Below are 19,387 nucleotides of genomic sequence, written 5' to 3' on the forward strand. Positions count from 1 at the left end.
TCGGCATTGGGCCCGAATGTGTCCGACGTTTCCACAGTTGTAACATCTCTCTGCAAGGGAATAAAGGCTTTTGTTATAACATTAGCAGTAACAACCACGTGACCCTTCAAAATTCCACAGTGTCTACGGCTGAATAACAGTTGTATCTTTTGCAACGAAATTAGAATGGATTACCATTTCATTAAGAGAGAGTCACTCGTATCTCCATGCGGCCATGTAATATTCCCTTTTCACTAAACAACTAGCAGGGAAGTACTAGAAGACCTTCCGCAAAAATGTGACACGTGCAACATGTTATTTTGACATGTGAACGCCGAGGCTTTGGATACAAAGTAATTCGCACGCAAAGGAAATGGTTCGGTGTTTCCCTTTGTATGTAATTCATTTTAATTTATGGGAAAACAATATTTCTCTAATTCACTTCTCGCACTATTGAGACATGTTCAACACTCGAAGGGATATTTCGTATTCTAACGTGCCATGCTATATCGCGTATTTGAGATTTGAAAAATCGGAAAACCAAATTAAAAGGTTAAAAATATATCCAACGGTAGGAAGCAGTTTACATTACTTACTGGGACGACGTGTAGGTTGAAGTGGAGGTTGCCGTAAAGGTTGTCGTGGTTGAACAATTGTCTCTCTGCGCTGTTCCTCGACCCTCTCTCGCCTTATCCTTTCTCTATCCTCCTGTCTGCTTCTCTCTCTTTCTCTCCTCCATCTCTCTCTACCTTCATCTCTCGGGCCCTCCTCCGTCTCTCTCTACCTCCATCTCTCGGGCCCTTCTCCTCTCTCTCTACTTCAATACGGAGCAGTTCCATAGCATCTTGGTTTTCACTCATCTGAAAGGCAGAACCCATATAATTCAGCGGACATCCAATATTTCTTTTACAAAAAGGTGCCATACAACTGAAAGGATACTTACAACGAAAAGTTGCTGTAATGGAAAACAGTCGGATCTCTTAAGCAGTGAATGTATTTTGCAAGCTTGAATGACTCATAAACTTTTCTTAATGGCGCATTTGATAAAACTTACACAACTCAGAAAACTTGACTGACTTACGGTTTAAATTGGTGTTAAACTTTAAAACTCGACTTCCCGATAGGCGAATCTGTTAATGAAAAATTGATAATTGGCAAAGCTAACGCATACCACGCAAAGAAAAGCGAAATTTCAACTTACCAGGTGAACACGATGTCGGGACTCAAGCCAGTGAGAGTAAGTGACATTTGCACAGTTCTTTTATCACAGACGAGGATCACAGGAAAATAAACCATCAACCACAAGATAGACGAATGCGAAAAGATTTTACGCCAGTAACTAACGGCGTAATTTCTTGCTGTCGGTTGTGTTTATATGTAGGATTTTACGCCAGTAACTAACGGCGTAATTTCTTCCAGTCGGTTGTTTTATATGTAGGATTTTACGCCAGTAACTAACGGCGTAATTTATTCCAGTCGGTTTTCTTATATGGAAGATTTTACGCCAGTAACTAACGGCGTAATTTCTTCCAGTCGGTGATACATATATATGTAACATTTTATGCCAGTAATATAAATTAATTATATTTTATTATTATAATTTAATCACCGACTGGGTTAGTGGCGTAAAATCTTACAGTATATAGACTGTGTTAGTCGCATATTACGCCGTTATATATATATTCCCTGGTGAACCGATCATACCAATGACTAAAATCTGGAAAAAAGCTGGAAAGAGCACCTTAAAATTAGTAGAAATGTCGATAGATTTTCGCTACCTGATCAAAGTCAAAAGTTGAAAAAAAAATCCTGGAAAGGTCTTTTAGATAAAATCACGAAATTACTCGGAAGGGGAGACAGACTTGACAGGTCAACAACCATTTGGAGCAGAAGGGGATCACTGCGGCCACCTCGACGGATGGAAGACTTCGTTTAGATGTACTTAGATTTGCCAATCGATAAATAAGAATATCAGAAATATGCCTGGGACGTTTGGTCAAGTCCGTCATATCCTATTTCCGTATTTTAATTGCATGATCCCAACAAATGCCGGACTGGTGGCTGGGAACGCGTATTTAGTCACTATCCAACTTTATCAGAACACGGGACGATTCAGAACTGCTAATTACAACTTTTAAGACCGTCGTCACTGAACACGGATGTCAGAAACAAATGTGACGTGAAAATGGACTGAAATGGTAAAACTCTCAAAAAAGATAAACGGGAAAGTCAAAACTTCATTAAATTGAGACCATATGACAGTGTTAATCTCGGGCAGATTGTTTAAAAACAATGGAAATGCCTAAGAACTGCGTTTTGAGTCTCCAAATTTACAGGGGACGGGAGCAGGATTGAAAAAGGCGGGAGTCGGGAGATATACGATAAAGGTACGGGAAGCGGGAGGTTCTGACTCCCTATCCCCCCCTCCCCCCTCTAAATCACTAAAACATCACTAAATACCTATTTGCTTTGCAGATTTTATATTTAACAATTGCACTATGAGCTCGAGATTTCTATCGCGTGATAGCTGAAGAGCGCGCGGCCCGAATCAGCTATCGTGTATAGAAACCGAGAGCGAATAATCTAACTGTTTTAGTATAAACTAGTTGTTCAAAACTAAATGAGTAAATTATCTAAGTTCTTTCCGCAGAATATTTGAAAGCGCGGAGAAGCAGCCGCCATTCTGTCGACAAAAACGCTACTCACTATGTATCACCGAATAGATAGCGAGTAGCATGGCCAATCGGAGACCGGAATTTGTGATAGAACGCTAGTAGATTTATACTAAATGAGAGTATTTAGTGTTAAATCGCGTAAACATGCACAGTTATTGTGTATTACCAGCGGCGTCCGGAAATTCCATACAATTTTGTCCGACATAAGAAACAATACGCACGCAGAACGTTTGCAATATATTAAAAAAAATGTGCGCTCTTTTAGTTTCTTGTCACTAAATTGCACTTCATACATCCGTAACTTACAAAACGGACCGGAAAGACGAGGTTTGTAAGACTAAGAGATATAATAATTAACTATTACGATAAAAAGTTATAAAGGTTGAAAACTAATAAAAGTCAGCCGAGCGTCGGTAGAGTATCGGCCGAGAGTCGACAGTCTATCGGCCGACTAGCCGTCGCGATAAGTATGCTGCCGACCGACACGAGTCGGTCGCCACTCGACCGACTATCGACCCTTGTCGAGCGAGTGTCAACCATGCGTCGATCGACATATGGACCGATTGTCTATCGACACTCGACCGACAAGTCGATCACGTGTCAACCACACTCGATCGATATGTCGGTCGAGTGTCGATCGCTGGTATCAATCGCCACTCGAACGCGGGTGCCTTTAGTACACATGATCCGGATCATCAAATCATTTTAGATTATGTTAAAAAATAAGTCAGTCAAGGAAAAAGTTACTCAAAAGATTTAATAAAGTAAGAATAAGAATTAAAGAAAAATAATTAGTAACTAATACATTACATGGGTATTAAAATTAAAAATAAAATCTGAATATCTTTCAAAACACACTCACAAATTTCAAGTCTAGCAACAACCCAAATATTTTATTCGCACTATAACCTTGCTTATTTGACAGTAGAAAATCAAAGTCAATAAAAAGCTAACTATAAAAGTTTTGAAACAAAAAAAACAGCAGTTTTATTATATACTAATAAGTACATGCCTGTTCAGCCATCTTTTTGTAACAGAGATAACTGTTAATGGCTTTACAGCAATCCACAGCAATTCCTGTCAACATCAATGGAAGAATTTGAATATAATCGGTTCGATCTTTTTGATTTAACTGGATCTAGGGTAAGCTTCTTCCCTGCCCTACTTACATCTGGTCCATCTAATTTCCATCTAAAAAGAAAAGCCGCACAATATGTATAGCAAAATTTTATTGAAGATGGACCTTATTTTATTTATTATTATTTATTCAAGTTTATTTATACAGGGATAAAACATCAGGACTTAAAGTACTTACTAAAATTGCATTAATTAAATCGTTAAGATACCAATCTACCACTAATTGAATCTAATAACAACAAAATAAAAACAATAACAAAGTGCCCGCTTTCCATGAATGCTGTGTGATTAATTAAGTCATTTATTATCATGAAGGAAACCCCTGCAACCTGCAAAAACCAGATACAATAGGTCTATTGAAAGTAGCACAAAGAGAATTTGCGACCAGATCAGCACACTTTTGAAGAAGTCGTGTCAAGATTTTATCTGGTCCCATCGCTTTAGATTTACAAAGTTTAGATAGTAAAGAAAAAACTGTTGAACAGTCAGTGATTTTGAGTTCAAATCTATGTTTGGTCTCCTTAACATAATCTAGGTAAGACGGAGTGTCCCCATTCTGTTGGATGGCATTGATCAGTTTCATTCCAATACTAGAATCAAAGTGCTCTGTGAGCAAACTCGTGAATTGACACATGATTTTTTGGATTATAGTAAGTAAGTAAGTAAGTAAAGACTTTATTTTACGAGGGTAACACATAATAGCATAGCTAATAAACTTGTGGCCCTCGTTTAATTCTATCCACCCAACCCAACCCAGGGGAGGACATCCATCACACAGTAATCTCGTGCGTGGGAAATTAACGTCTCCTACCCCAAACCCTGCAGGAGACGGGACCTCCGGCTTAACGTCTTATCCGAGAAGACGAAGCAAGGTGAGTGAAGCGACTTGCTTAAGGCCACAACGTAGTGCCCCATCCAGGACTCGAACCTGGGCCGTCCGACCCACGAGCAGTAGGTCAGTGTTCGCTAATGTAGCAAAGAAACAAAGTAAAGTTGGGATAAGAAGGCATTACAATTGAAATGATCATGCTATTGCATTTGATAAGGGCGGATGATGTCATGTGTTTTAAACGTATATCATTTCTGTTTCTGGTTCAAAAGAAAAGGTTGGAAGTAAATGTGGGTGAAAAGTGAAATTTAGCGTCTATCATTGTAAATATTAGAAAACCAAGGCAATACTGTCTTAATGAAAACATTAACGATTCCCTCTTTATCAAATGAGACAAACGGGAACGAGTTCTGAGTGATATAACTAAGCCAAGACTGCCACCGTCATTTTGGATCTCCGTCTGGGTAGATTTTAGTCACATGCTAGGCAACGTATAATCAAGAACAAGATAGAATTTCATTTCAGGCCTATTTATCAATTTTGTGGTTTATAACTTTCGCATTTCAGTATGTGATATTTATTTTGAATCTTCAAATTGTCTCAAAACTTAAAAGGAAATCGTTCTTTAAAAATTCACTGAAAATCGGTGGCTAAAATTGTTTGTTAAGGTGTTATTTGATTTTCGTGATAACTTGTAATTTCGTCAGTCGCCGGCATCTTTTGGTTTTTTTTTGTTTTGTTTTGTTTTGTTTTTTTTGTATTTTATTTGTTTTTGGGTTTTTACAGTTTTTACAAGTACGCAAGATACATCACAAATTTCTACATGCATAAATTTACATTACACTATTCTATTACACAAAGAAAATACCACTACACTGGACTACGAGAATAAATAAAAAATTAAAAAAAAAAAAAAAAAAAGGGGCATCGCGTATTGATATAAATAATAAATTAATTCAGCTATTGTTCTATCAGTTGAAGGAGGGGTTCCATTTGTTGCAATAGATCTCAAGTTTATTATTCTTTCTGGCTATAAAACGTTCTATTTGAAACGTACTCTTAATTCTTTCTGGCTATAAAACGTTCTATTTGAAACGTACTCTTAATTCTTTCGAAAAAGGATTTAAAGGATAGAGAAGTCTTATTTAGCTTGGTGCGATAAATAAAATATTTACCTTCTAGTACAATATAATTAAGAAGGATTCCGTCATTGTCATGATTAGGCGCGTCAAAAAAACCAAAAACAATATCTTTAATATCAGGAGACTTCAAAGTAATGCCCTGTGAGTTTAACATGACAGTGACTTCATCCCAGAAAGCATGCACTCTTGGACAATAAAATAACAAATGTTCTAAAGTCTCTAACTCCTTTTCGCAAAAATAACACAATGGGGAGTCTACTATCTTAAATTTAAACAACATAACATTTGTGTATAAGATTCTATTTAGTATTTTATATTGAAACTCCCTTAGTTTGGTATTCAAAGTTGTTTTAAAAGGCAGTAAATAAATCTTCTCCCAATCAAGATGAAAAGTGTCTGTATTAAATGCTTTGTCGTATTTCTACATTGCAGTTGGTATACTAGATATCTCAGAGACGAAAATCTGGTACAATGATTTTGAATAAAGCTTCTGTAAAGTCTTCTGTTCACCATCAACCCACAGGGAGAAATTACTTAGATTTTGGTATTGTGTGTTTCCGTAGATAGAGGTCCTATTTTGTTTCAATTCTCTACGCCTCTCTTGTGGGAAAGCATTGAGGAGACGGAATATTAGGAAGCGATCGACCGGTGAGAGAGATGAACGCCATGGCTCCTTATCCAATTTAAGGTCGCCATTTTCATCATAGAGGTTGCCAATTTTTATTAATCCTGCGTCAAAAAGCTTTTTACTATAAACTGATCTGGAATCAATGCATATAAACCTGTTGTTCCATAAGACCTGATTTACTATATCTGAAAGCGAGGAAGGGTTGTCCTCGTTCAAAGAAGACCAAGTTGAAATGCATTCTTTGTAGAAGTCTGGAAGAGCTATTGGTAACTTTGTAAAATCAAAGTTACATTGGAACAAAAATTACCTCCTACCTTTTTGAGGTAAGACTCCAAGAAAAATTTCCACCCAGCTGAGCTGGTTTCTAGAAATTTCTTAATACAGAGTACTCTTTGAGTTTTAATCATGGACTCGATGTCTGGCATTTTTAACCCCCCTTTTTCGAGGGAGTTTATCAGTGCATTTCGCTTAACTTTGTCCTTGCCCTTCCATACGAATGAATATAGTAGATTATTGATTTTTTTAATGAAGTCTTTCTTGGTTGAAATAAGAGATGCTCGATACAAAATTTTGGGTATAGCGAATGACTTGATTACTTGTATTCTTCCTAACAAAGTAAGACCTCTCCAAATCCAGCCTTTCACAGATTCTCTCAGGGATTTCTCGATAGTTTCAAAATTCATTTTGTAAAACAAAGATGGATTATGGGTGAAGTGGACCCCCAGGATTTTAACCACCTTACTTATCTCCTTTACACCTAGTTCCGAGGCTTTTATTTCCATATTACCAAGCAAAAGAATTTCCGTTTTGTCGTGATTTATACACAAGCCTGAGTATGTGCTAAAAAGGTTAATGGTATTGAATAGGGCGAGGTGTGACTGCTTGTCACGGACAAATGATGTCATATCATCTGCAAATATAACTAATTTCTGTTCATTTCCATCTACGTTAATACCTCTTATTTGATTGTTATTTCGCACAGAGATAACAAGCAGTTCAAGCACTATGATAAAGAGGGATGGCGATAGTGGATCGCCTTGGCGGACACCCCTTTTGAGGTTAAAAGAGGGAGTTGAAAAACCATTATTTGTCACAGAGCTTGATATGTTACTGAAGAACGTTTTAATCCATGCCCTGAAAGACTCTCCAAAACCAAACGATTCCAGTGATTTTGATAAAAAATTCCAATTTACGGAGTCAAAGGCTTTCTCAAAATCTATAGCAGTGATAATACCTTTGTAGTCTTTTGCTTTCGTAAAATCCATTACATCACTTATTGTTCGGGTTGCGTCAAATATAGTCCGTCCCTTAACGAAGGCATTTTGATCGTAATGAATAATATCCGGCAATACTTTTTCAAGTCTCTTTGCAATGGCTTTTGACCCAATTTTAACGTCTACGTTTAGGAGGGATATTGGTCTCCAATTTTTTATCAATCTCCTGTCCTTACCCTTTTTCTCTATTAATGTTATTACGGTAATTCGATGTATAATAATATAATGTATTCGATAATTCCCCATGAAAGTAAGCATAGTTTAATGTGTCTACAAGAAGCGTACCAATTTCTGGCCAAAAGAATTTGTAAAATTCTATTGTAAGCCCGTCGTTTCCAGGGGTTTTATTATTTTCAAATGTAGATAGAACTTTATAGCATTCTGAATATTTCAGCTGTCCCTCGCATAGGTCGCGCTGATCATCGTTTAATGTTGGAGTAGAAGAACGATTCCCCACAAAGGGACAGGTTGATTCGTTTATTTCTATTTCCGATTTTTCGTCGTAAAGTTCCGAGTAGTAAGAGTGAATTTCATTTAAAATGGTGTTAGGATTTGTGCACTCTTTTCCATTTTCTTGAAGAAGTTTTCTAATACAGCTCTTTGTTTTGTTATTATTTTCTAAGTTGAGAAAATACTTGCTGTTCCTTTCTCCTTGTTCAAACCATGTTGCCCGGGAACGAATGATCGAGCCTCTTACAATATAGTCGTATTCCCTTTCGTATTCAGCCTTAAGCGCTTCAAGCTTAGCGACGTTTTCCTGTGTTGCTGATTCTGCTAAATCCTTTTCGCATATTTTAAGCTTATTTTCAATGGTCTAGAGTTTCTTTCGCCTTTCTTTTGCTTTTGATTTGCTGTACAAGATACTTTCTTGGCGAATTTTGTATTTCATACAATCCCATTTAACTCTTGTGTCATCACAAAAATTAATTTCTTGAAGCCAATTTGAAAAGTTTTCACGCAAGCTTTGAACAAAGACAAGATCCTCCAGAAGGCTATTATTAAACTTCCAAAAGGACGGCCCACGTTGTTGATCATCTAGGCTGTCGATTTCAAGTGTAATTGCCAGATGATCTGTTTTAATAGAGGTTACAATTTCGCTTTTGACTACATCTTCCTGTAACATATCACTTATGAACCAATAATCTAAACGTCTTTGAATAATTGGGTTTTTCTGTCTCCAAGTAAAATTTTTATCGTCCGGGTTGCGAATTCTCCAAATATCCACTAAATCGTTTTCCATCATAATATCCTCTAGAAATTTGACGGATTCTTTTAAAGACGGGTTTCCCCCTGAGCAGTCTAGTGCGGGATCTAGTGTTACGTTAAAATCCCCTCCATGAAGAATTTTACAATTCGATGCACTTTGCTCCTGTTCAGAAATGAGGTCAGACAATGTTAGGAAGAACGAAGATTGCTTAGTAATAACATTAGGTGCATAGACTTTACTAAAAGAAAGGCAGCGTCCTGGATGTTTGCCTCTAAGATCAAGTACCTCCCTTCCTCGTCAGATCGAGAAGATTTGAATCTGAAATCAAAGCCCTTGCGTATCAAAATAGCTACTCCTCGACTATGGGTGGAGCCATGGGCAAAGAAAATATCTCCAGGCCACTGAGCTTTCCACTGGTTTTCTATCTCTGTGCTATAAGTTTCTTGTAGGAAACACATGTCAGCATTTTGTGTAATAAACCAATTAAAGATTGCTTTCCTTTTTTCGAAAGTGCGAATTCCACGAACGTTTAGCGATACAACTTTAAACTTAATATTATTGTGATCTATGGTAGAAATTATCATAAAAATAAATTGCAATGATAAACAACCGAGCAATAGCTATCACTCCAGAGAGAGCGGATGTCGGACAAAGCAACACTACATAAAGCAACACTACATAAAACAAAAGGCCAACAGTTCTAAAGGTTCTAAACGTAGCCAGTGAAAAAAAAGAACTGTTGAAAGCTACGATGGAATGGAACCGCCCCATGGGAATACGCTTCAGCCACGCGAAATAAGCTTTTGTTATTGAGGAGCTAAATGGAGTGAAATAAGAGATCTTAAGAGCTCCTATCGTTCAATTCTGAGAGAAATAAAAATAGGTTCCTTTACATTACCTTAGGAATTGCTTACCATAAGTACACACATAAAGGTCCAACAGTAAGCACTTGCGAGCTAGTGAAAAGATTATCCATGAATAAACAAAGATAAAGTTAATTGAATTGTTTACCGTCAATAAACAGTTTATATGGTTCTGCTCTGCTGAAGGCCGCATGCTTTGCCTGCTTTCTCGCCTCGAGCATCTTAGGGGTAAGAGGTTAACGCATATCCACCACATCTTTAGGAAGGTCAGGCCCAATTCCGACTTCGGATTCTTTATCTAGGGAAGCACGCAGAGAGAAGACCGCTTCTCGATCGGTGTAACGAAGGAAACGTGCTATGATGACTCGTGGCTTGCCTTTCTTGTCACTTCTCTTTCACAATCTGTGAACCCTTTGAAACTCAATATCCCGAGCATCTTTTGTTGCTTCAAACAGGAAAAACTCACGATAAGAAACGTAATGATCGATTTTGTCCTCAATCTCATGCCATAACAGAAAAAGCTTTTGAACATCTGTAAACTCTGAGCGCTTCGCAGTAAGTGATATTTTCAATGAATCTTCGGATTGTTTTCAAGTTCAAGGATTGTAAATTACAATTTTATGAAAAACGAAGTTTCTGTTATTCCAGTGTTAATCCTCGCATGCCTCATAGTCGCTGGCGCCGCTTGTTGAAACTAAAAAGAAAAAAAAACTCTTTTAAGATTATCATTGGCTTCTTTTTCACCCCACCACTATTCTTAGCAACAAAGGTCGCCATTTCGTTTGTTTATTACTCGCCAAAAACTATCAAATGCACTCAAAAGCCTAAAATCGAAAAAAAGTTTACAGGAATCGAGCGAGCGAGCGAGTGCCATTCTCCACATCATATCTAAAACTCGCTCTTGCGCATGCGCGCAATTCACGAGTTAAAAATGATCATTAAAAGCAGACAAGAGTTTCAGCGAATCGCTAATTCTACTGTTATTTAATTTAATCCCTTTTACAAAAGAGCTGTAGATTTTTCTCGAAGTAGGTTTATTGGTCATTCACCAAGTCATGTGGGAATTACCTTCGTTTTCATGCTACGCATTTTTGAAGAATTTTTGAAGAATTTTTCCTCGGCTTGTTTGATTTCACTGTTTACAGTGTTGCAACAGTTTTTAAATAGCATCCAGTCGCATGCATTCCCAGAACGAACGGCCTTCACTTTGAGAACATCTTTCTAATGCATTCTTTTCTTCAACCAAGGTGTGATCCAGGGTGGTTTAGATGCCCAAATGCATTTTGTATGCAGTGGGGCATGCTTATCAACACATTGAAAAAAATATATTTTTCCAGTTGTCCCACCTAACGTTTGGGTCATCATAACTGTTTACCCTGTCCCAATCTTGTGTTGAAATATCCTAGCGAAACCTGGCGAAGTCGAAATTACTGAATTTCTATAAGTTATAGTGGAATGGCCTTTACATGAATTGATGGGGATCTTACAGAATGCATAGATGAGACAGATCAATATCAGTAGGTGGGAACAGACCCTTACATAAAACTACCGTACAATTTCGAAAAAACACCCCTTTATATAACTCGTCATCGTTACATAGCGACTATTCAGAGGTACAATTAAAAATCCCTGGATGTAAGATACGAATCTAAGACCCTTGGATGTAATGAAAGCATTCACGATCGATATCGACATCTGCGCGCAGACCCCTTGATGTAAGATTTTACGATCGATATAAACATGAGGACACAGGTTTAACCATATCAAACTCATGGGGTACAAATAGTCTTAACATGAATGTAGTGACCACGCCCACTTCAACACCCCACTCAAATCGAGTGTAATTTTCGAATGTTTTACCATCGTGCGGATTCTCTACGGAAAAAGCACTCAATGTACCTCTGAAATATTAAACTATAATATTGTGGCTTTCTATTTCGCTAATTTTCTAACTTGAAGATAAAGTTTTTCCCTCTTCATTTTTACCTTTTCTCCGAGCGGTTGCGTGAAATTAACAAGGCGTTTTTGATCAAAACACGACCGAGCGAAGGGTCTCGGACGATATCTCTTTTACGCAGGCGTAAATTTAAAATGTACCGCCAGAATCAAAAAGAGGAACAATTTTCCTTTGTTTTGATATGTAAAGTGTCGAACGAAAAGCAGATTTACCTTCGTCAAATGGCGTTTCAAAACAGCTGTATCTTCCTCCTTTTGATATTTCCTGTTTTGTAAGCGTGAAAGCAGTAGGAGAGGGATCGGGAAACTCAGAAAGCGCTTCGGGAATTAATCTGCCATCGTTTACTTACAAGATAAACAAGTAAGATTTGTGAAGTTCGTTGAAGTATGAAGTCTAAATAATTGCCTTTTTAAAGCTTGTTTGCTGGATTTTTCGTAAACTTCCCTGATTAATTTTTCGTTCCAGCTTACTAGTCTATACTATTTCAAAGCAATGTCAAGACGAAGACGGAGAACCATGAGTCGGTCCTTTAAACAATCGTAAACAAAGTGTTTGAGCAATCAGGTATACGAGGTGTAATAATCAATAGCCGCATATCAGAAGTCTTCAGGAAGAAAGTATTCTGTCTTCAGAAAGCTGTCAAGAAAGCTAATAATCGTGGCGGAAGGCAATTAAACGGGCCCTCGGTATCGATTTAATATCATATCGATCTCAATATCATACAGTTTTGTATCTTTCTTCCGTGGATTCGCCTCTCTAACGAGGGTGTATGTTGAGAATTCATTGCAAAATCGCTTTGTTTTTTTAATTTCCCTCTTTGACCTGTCCGCCATTTTGAAAATTCGCAACGGAGAGCATGCGCATTACGTGGGGTTAGTGGTTGCGTACACCTGGAACCGAGAAAAACAAATGTTCGTCGCACTGTGGAAAGAGTTTGATATGATGGATGTGACATTGTAAGGTCAATATCAACATCTGAGCACACGGTACGCACTAGATGTTAAAGTTTACGATCAACATGGACCCCTGGGCACAGACTCGTCACTTAATACATGTTCATTTGAACCCCTGATTGTAAGAACCCTGATCGTAAGAACCCCTGATTGTAAGACCCCCCACGAAACGCACTAGATGTAAACGTTTACGATCAACACGGACACAGACTTGTCATGTAAGACACGTTCATTTGAAGCCCCAAATGTAAGGAACAACGATCAATAACTGGGCACAGATGTGTTATGTAAGATACAATGATGTAAACCACTGATTGTGAGAACCCCTGATCGTGAGAACCCCTGATCGTAAGACCCCTGATTGTAAGAACCCCTAAATGTAAGGACCCCTAAATGTAAGGACCCTGGATGTAAGGAAAATTCACGATTGATGTCAACATCTGCGCGCCGACCCCTAGATGTAAGATTATGTAATCACAATAAACATTTGGGCACGGGTTTAATATGAATATGATCTTGTAAGGTCAGTTTCAACAACTGAGCAGAGGATACGCACTGGATATGAGAATTAACGATCAGCAAGATTTTACGATCAATATCAACATCTGGGAACAGACTCGTCATGAAAGACACGTTAATTTGAACCCCTGATTGTAAGACTCCTGATCGTAAATACCCCTGATTATAAGAACCCCTGATCGTAAGAACTCCTGATCGTGAGACCCCTGATTGTAAGAACCCCTGGTTGTAAGACCCCTGATTATAAGAAACCCTGACTGTAAGACCCCTGATTTTAAGAACTCCTGGTTGTAAGAACCTCTGATTGTAAGAAATCCTGATTGTAAGAACCCCTGAATGGAAGAACCTCTGATTGTAAGACCTCTGATTGTAAGAATTCCTGAATGTAAGACTCCTGATTGTAAGAACCCCTGACTGTAAGAACCCCTGACTGTAAGAACCCCTGACTGTAAGAACCCCTGATTGTTAAGAACCCCTGATTGTAAGACCCCTGATTGTAAGAATCCCTGATTGTAAGACCCCTGATTGTAAGACCCCTGATTGTAAGAACCCCTGATTGTAAGAACCCCTGATTGTAAGAACCCCTGGTTGTAAGAACCCCTTATTGTAAGAACCTGTGAATGTAAGAACCTCTGATTGTAAGACTCCTGATTGTAAGAATTACTGAATGTAAGACCCCTGATTGTAAGAACCCTGATTGCAAGAACCCATGATTGTAATACATCAATATTTGGCTTATTCTAAACTTGGACTTTATTCACCTTGATTATTCAGGAGCAGGTCCAATAAGGAAACAAATATTTGTGAATTTGGTGCATTTGCTCTCATTTGCAATACAATTCATTTATACTCCTCTCCAACCAGATTTAATTATTTAGCTGATTTTAAAATTGGTTGAGATCAAAGAAGGCTGAGATGTTGAACAAACACTATAATTTGGCCTGTCATATGTGGATGTGGTAGTAAGTGGTATGTGGATGTGGTAGTAAGACATATGAAAATTCATGCCAATGTGGCTTCATGATTATGTAAATCCACTCGAGTCAGGGAGGTATGAAGCTTGGTGCATTGCCAATCCAATCCAACAAAATCATCATGCCCAAGTTCTGGAGGAAAATCTCACTATGGATATTGAATAAATACTTTAGAACACATCACTCAAAAATAGAAATGAAAGTTTACTGATTGAGTCAAGAATTGAACTGTCACATAAAAAAATACATTATTGATTCTTGAAAGTCTGCAGAAAAAAGTAAAATATGTTTTAATGAAAGTATTCTTCAAAAGGGTGAAGAATATATTTTCACTGGTATTTTTGTAGCATTTTGCTGAAAACATTAGTATAAATTTCGTAATCGTTGTCAAACCCGTCCTAGACATTCGTATGTGATCTCAGTTGCGGGAAAGAATTTTGCATCACGAATTTTCGATGGCATGGGGCCGACCCTCGAGATGAACAAAGAGTGAGAAGCAAGAACAAAAAGTTCATGACGATCATTAGTTCATCGTTATATATGTTATGGTCTAATGTAATATTGTTATCATTATTATTATTATTATTATTATTATTATTATTATTACTGTCGTTATCGACAGGGATGATGGTTATTTTTAGGTTTACTCTCCCTCCGACCATTCACCTTACAAATAAAAGTGCGAGAGCTTTGACTGTGAATGTCTGAAAATCATTTATGTGAACTGCGGATAAAGACGCAATTATGAAAGCGATCTTCGCAGTAGTGAAAATAAGGCCAGAAAAAATAAGGCCTGTACGGGATTTGAACCCATGACCTCTGTGATGCCGGTATAGAACTGCACCGGTATCGCACAGGTAATGAGCTCAAATCCCGTACGGGCATGAATTTTTTTCAGCCCTTATTTTAACAACTGCTCAGGTAGTTTCTTTATTATGTTTAAGGCAAACGGCCGGGCTCCCGTGAGGGTGGTGCAATGCCCGCCGGACAACCAGTCTGATCCAGCCCACGACTGGGAGTGCTATGCCTTCGGGTTGGGTTCACCCTAAACCGAAGGTCACTAGACATTAACTACGTTGGGAATCGAACCCCACCTCCTAAAAAATTAAACACACCCGTTCCAAAACTTAGCATACCCTCTCAATGTTCATTATTGTAAAGATCGTGTTCATATTCACAGCTTTTTAATTACAAGGTGCGACAAGTGTTATTACAAAGTGCGAGTTAACAAATTAAGCAGTGTTTTTCATTATCTATAACTTTACTATGATCATGGAAATGACTTCCTCAACGTTCCAAACCTAAGTTAAGCAACATGGCGCAGCTTGAACCTTGTTGGCGTCATATCTATTATCAATAAGGTTGTGGATAGTTTTTACGCAGCTAATACGCGTAAGTTTTTGAAAAATCACTCGCACGTAACGTGATTGATCGTTGCTTTGTTATTTGTGTTGTTGTTGTTGATGTTGTTTTTTTAATGTAATGAATTCTGAAATAAAATAGACTCTGTTACCTTGAATTGGTCTTATCGCCCATTTAGTTTTTAATTTGATGCCCTATCTTCGGCATCGGCAAGTATTTCCAAAATGTCGCCCACTTTCAACCCTGCTGACAGGCTTTCTTAAAATTCGGATATTGCTCACTGTCCCTAGTTCAGAAATTTGAATTTGCTTTTACGGGAGAATTTTTTTTGCTGACATAGCTATTGAAAAAAGCCCTCTAACAAAGTGCGAAAATTTTATTACAAAATGCGACAGAACAAGGGGGGCTCCACTCAATGACACGCACCTCTTGCTTTCGCAGTAGTAACAGTTTTGCTGTAGTCGTAGTAGTAATAGTAGTAAAATGAAGCCAACCAAGCATTTGAATAGTATATCAAGATGAATCTCATGGACATTAACACGCTCACCGATGGTCCAGTCCTCAATGTGATAACTTGGCTGCAGCGGCAGAACTTGATAGCTAGCCCCCTAAGATGTGTGCCATGTAATAGAATTAGGAATGTAATAGGAATTAGCAAAGAGATATCCAGATCCCGTAGATGGCTATGTGCGGTAAGACTTGACAATTCCAACACAAAGATTTTTTTTCTAACTATTCACTTTATATTACTGAAATACTACTATTAAGCTAATATAGTTTTTAAAAAAAGTGATAATTATGAACCAGAATTCTATCCTAGTTACACCACCGCTTTTTTTTCAAGGAGATGCAGAGGGTGTAGAGGCAAGAAGTCTTTAAGAGAAGGCACTTTGTTCGCCGACTTTCTCAAGATTCCTTTAAAAAAAATATTTATTGTAATCTACCTGTGGGGTGAGCGCGAGGTGCGCTCTAGAGTATCGTCCATGGCTGTATTGACCAAAAACTCCGTTGGACGTGTGTTTGCCACCCTTCGCTTTATTTGCAAGAGAGATCTCGAAGACAGACCAGTCACCCCATTTGGCAGGCGTGTGTTCGCGGTCAAGTAAAAAAAAAATCTGACAATATCACATCCATGTTAAACCCGTGTCCTAATGTTTATATCGATCGTAAAATCTTACATCTAGGGGTCTGCACGCAGATGTCGATATTGAACGTGAATGCCTTCGTTACATCCAGGGGTCTTAGATTCGTATCTTACATCCAGGGGTTTTTAATTGTACCTCTGAATAGTCGCTATGTAACAATGACGAGTTATATAAGGGGGTGTTTTGTTAAAATTGTACGATAGTTTTATATAAGGGTCTGTTCCCAGCCACTGAGCCACTGATTGTTCGGTCTATGATAATGAAATATACTTGCCAGGGTTTGAGGTTGTTAGGAAAGATCGCTCTGTTAATGGCCGAAGAGGTGGTGGTGTTTGCATATATTTACGGAGTAACATAAATTACCAGATCCGTAACGATTTATGTGATGACCGTCTTGAATATGTTGTCATCGAAATGATCAGATCCCACTCCAGACCTTTTATCGTCAGTACGTGGTATAAACCTCCAAATTTTCCTCAAGATATCTTTCATTACATATGAACTGACTCGCAAAATTTATAAACGGAATTATATGAAGAAAATTTCTATTCAAGAAAATAGCGCGACGGCTTGGGAGCGATATAAGCAAGCTCAAAACGAAGTAAACAATGCCATTAACTCGGCAAAGAAACAATATTTTACGCATAACTTGGAAGTGAATAAAATGAATCCTCGAAAAACATGGAAGCTGATTGACGACCTAAGTTCACGCAAATATGGCAGAGTACGAAATATTTCCGAAATTAAGGTAAACAACGAACCTATTACTTCTGCGGCTGAAATGGCAGAAGTCTCTAACGATTTTTTTGCAACTATTGGATCAAATTTGGCAAGTGAAATACAACTGTCAACCATTGAGCCAGAATTCTATCTACAACCCACGGACACAATATTTTCTCTCAAACCCCCAAGCGCTAGCACTGTATGCAAGCTTTTGAACCAGCTAGACACAAAAAAAGCCACTGGGTTAGATAGAATTCCCCGTAAACTCTTAAAACTTTCTAGCAGTATTGTCGGGTCGTCCTTAGCATACATTTTTAAGAGCTGTATAGATACTGAAATCTTTCCAAACGAGTGGAAAATTGCCAAAGTTACACCGCTGTTTAAGAAAGGATCCAAGCGTGAACTAGGGAACTATCGACCAATGTCAGTGTTGCCACTCGTCTCAAAAATTTTCGAAAAAATTATTTATCGTCAACTTTATGATTACCTTCAGGATAATAGCCTCTTGAATACGTACCAATCTGCCTTTCGATCAATGCACAGCACACTAACAGCGCTGCTTGAGACAACGAACAACTGGTCAATTAATATTGACAACGGTCTCTTAAATGGCGTGCTATTTATTGATCTTAAAAAGGCCTTTGATACAATCGATCATGAAATAATTTTGCGGAAACTTGCGAACTATGGGGTTGATCAAAGTGCTCTACGATTTTTTGCGTCCTACTTATGTAATAGATCCCAAAAATGCAGTGTCAATGGAGCGTTATCCAGTGCAATAATTATATAACAATATAGCAGCAGCTAGGGTTATTCTGCAAGCCAACTATGAGGTAAACTCAAGCCTACTTCTTGAAACTTTGAAGTGGGACCAGCTATCATTAAGAAGAAGAAAGCAGAAAGCTATAATGATGTTTAAATCCCTCAACGGGTTAGCCCCAGTGCACTTGCATGATTTATTCAGTGAGCAACACATAGACTATGACTTGCGTGATTCTTTCCGTAAGTTAAACTTACCCAAGCCGCGTACTGACTATTTGAAACGTAGCTTTGGCTATAGCGGTGCCTTACTGTGGAATTCTCTTCCTGAGAATATTAGGGCGATTAGATCAATTGGGCAGTTTAAGAAGGAAATCAACCGCGCACTTGAAACATTCGATTCCCACTCGGCAATCTTGTAAATCAGTTTTTATAGTTATTTTTAATTTTTTACAAATGATTGTAATTAAAATACTATTGGTATAACTGAAGATTCTTAACCGAGTTTAAATAAAGATCTACCACTACTATCCGATGAGACTATGGTCACCAAGGCTTACATGGGACACACCAGCGAAAACAATGTTATTATGACAATTTGTAAAAATAACATTGCTCAGAGAAGAAGATGTGTTAGTCATGCGAGTTGGAATATCGATTAGTTGGTGGAGGTTATAAATATCAACAATATTGGTTAACGACACTGCGTTGATATCCGGTTGCGGAGAAGCCAAATTTCAGTTAAAGCCACCCATTGAATAAAACTCAATGTTCTCTGCGTCAAGCTCACCAACAAATGATTCAAAATTAGAAGATACCTCAGTTGATGTATTAGGAGGCCTATACCAGGTGGCAATAAGAAAGGTTTTAGATCAATGTTTACGAATCTCGATGCATATGTTTTCAAGTTGTATATCACTTAGATCAGGGCATAAAGAGAAATTTATATCAGGTATATTTATATTAGATTATATTTATATTAGATTATATTTAAATTAGATTATAATTTATATTATTATGCAAAGTATGCAAACTCCCCCATCAATTCTACCGTTATGTTCACGATCGCAGCGAATGATATCATAACCGGGAATGTAAACCTCATCATCGTTGACAGAATCATCGAGCCTCGTCTCATTAATAGATAATTTATCACGAGGGTTATCAGAGAGCAAAACTCTCAGCTCGTCAATGTGTTTCGGCAAGCTTGCAATATTTAAGAAGACTAATTTAAAGCCACGCATTGAAAGTAAAAAGGTAG

General features: G+C 37.9%; 1 protein-coding gene and 1 pseudogene across 1 annotated transcript in view; one reads left to right on the forward strand and one right to left on the reverse strand.

The window, feature by feature from the left end:
* LOC149052881 (uncharacterized) overlaps window positions 1–10,419 on the forward strand; it is a 33,362-nt gene extending 22,943 nt beyond the window's left edge. Inside the window, exon 3 of the mRNA XM_089212538.1 lies at window positions 7,373–10,419. Within this exon, the coding sequence (XP_089068664.1) occupies window positions 7,373–7,632 (260 nt within the window). The 3' untranslated portion in view covers window positions 7,633–10,419. The remainder of the gene's footprint in view (window positions 1–7,372) is intronic.
* Window positions 10,420–10,422: 3 nt separating this feature from the next.
* Window positions 10,423–19,370, reverse strand: LOC149052883 (uncharacterized; annotated as a pseudogene).
* Between the last annotated feature and the right edge of the window lie 17 nt (window positions 19,371–19,387).

Source organism: Pocillopora damicornis, chromosome 1 (assembly GCF_964200805.1).
Source record: "Pocillopora damicornis chromosome 1, jaPocDami1.2, whole genome shotgun sequence".
NCBI lineage: Eukaryota > Metazoa > Cnidaria > Anthozoa > Scleractinia > Pocilloporidae > Pocillopora > Pocillopora damicornis.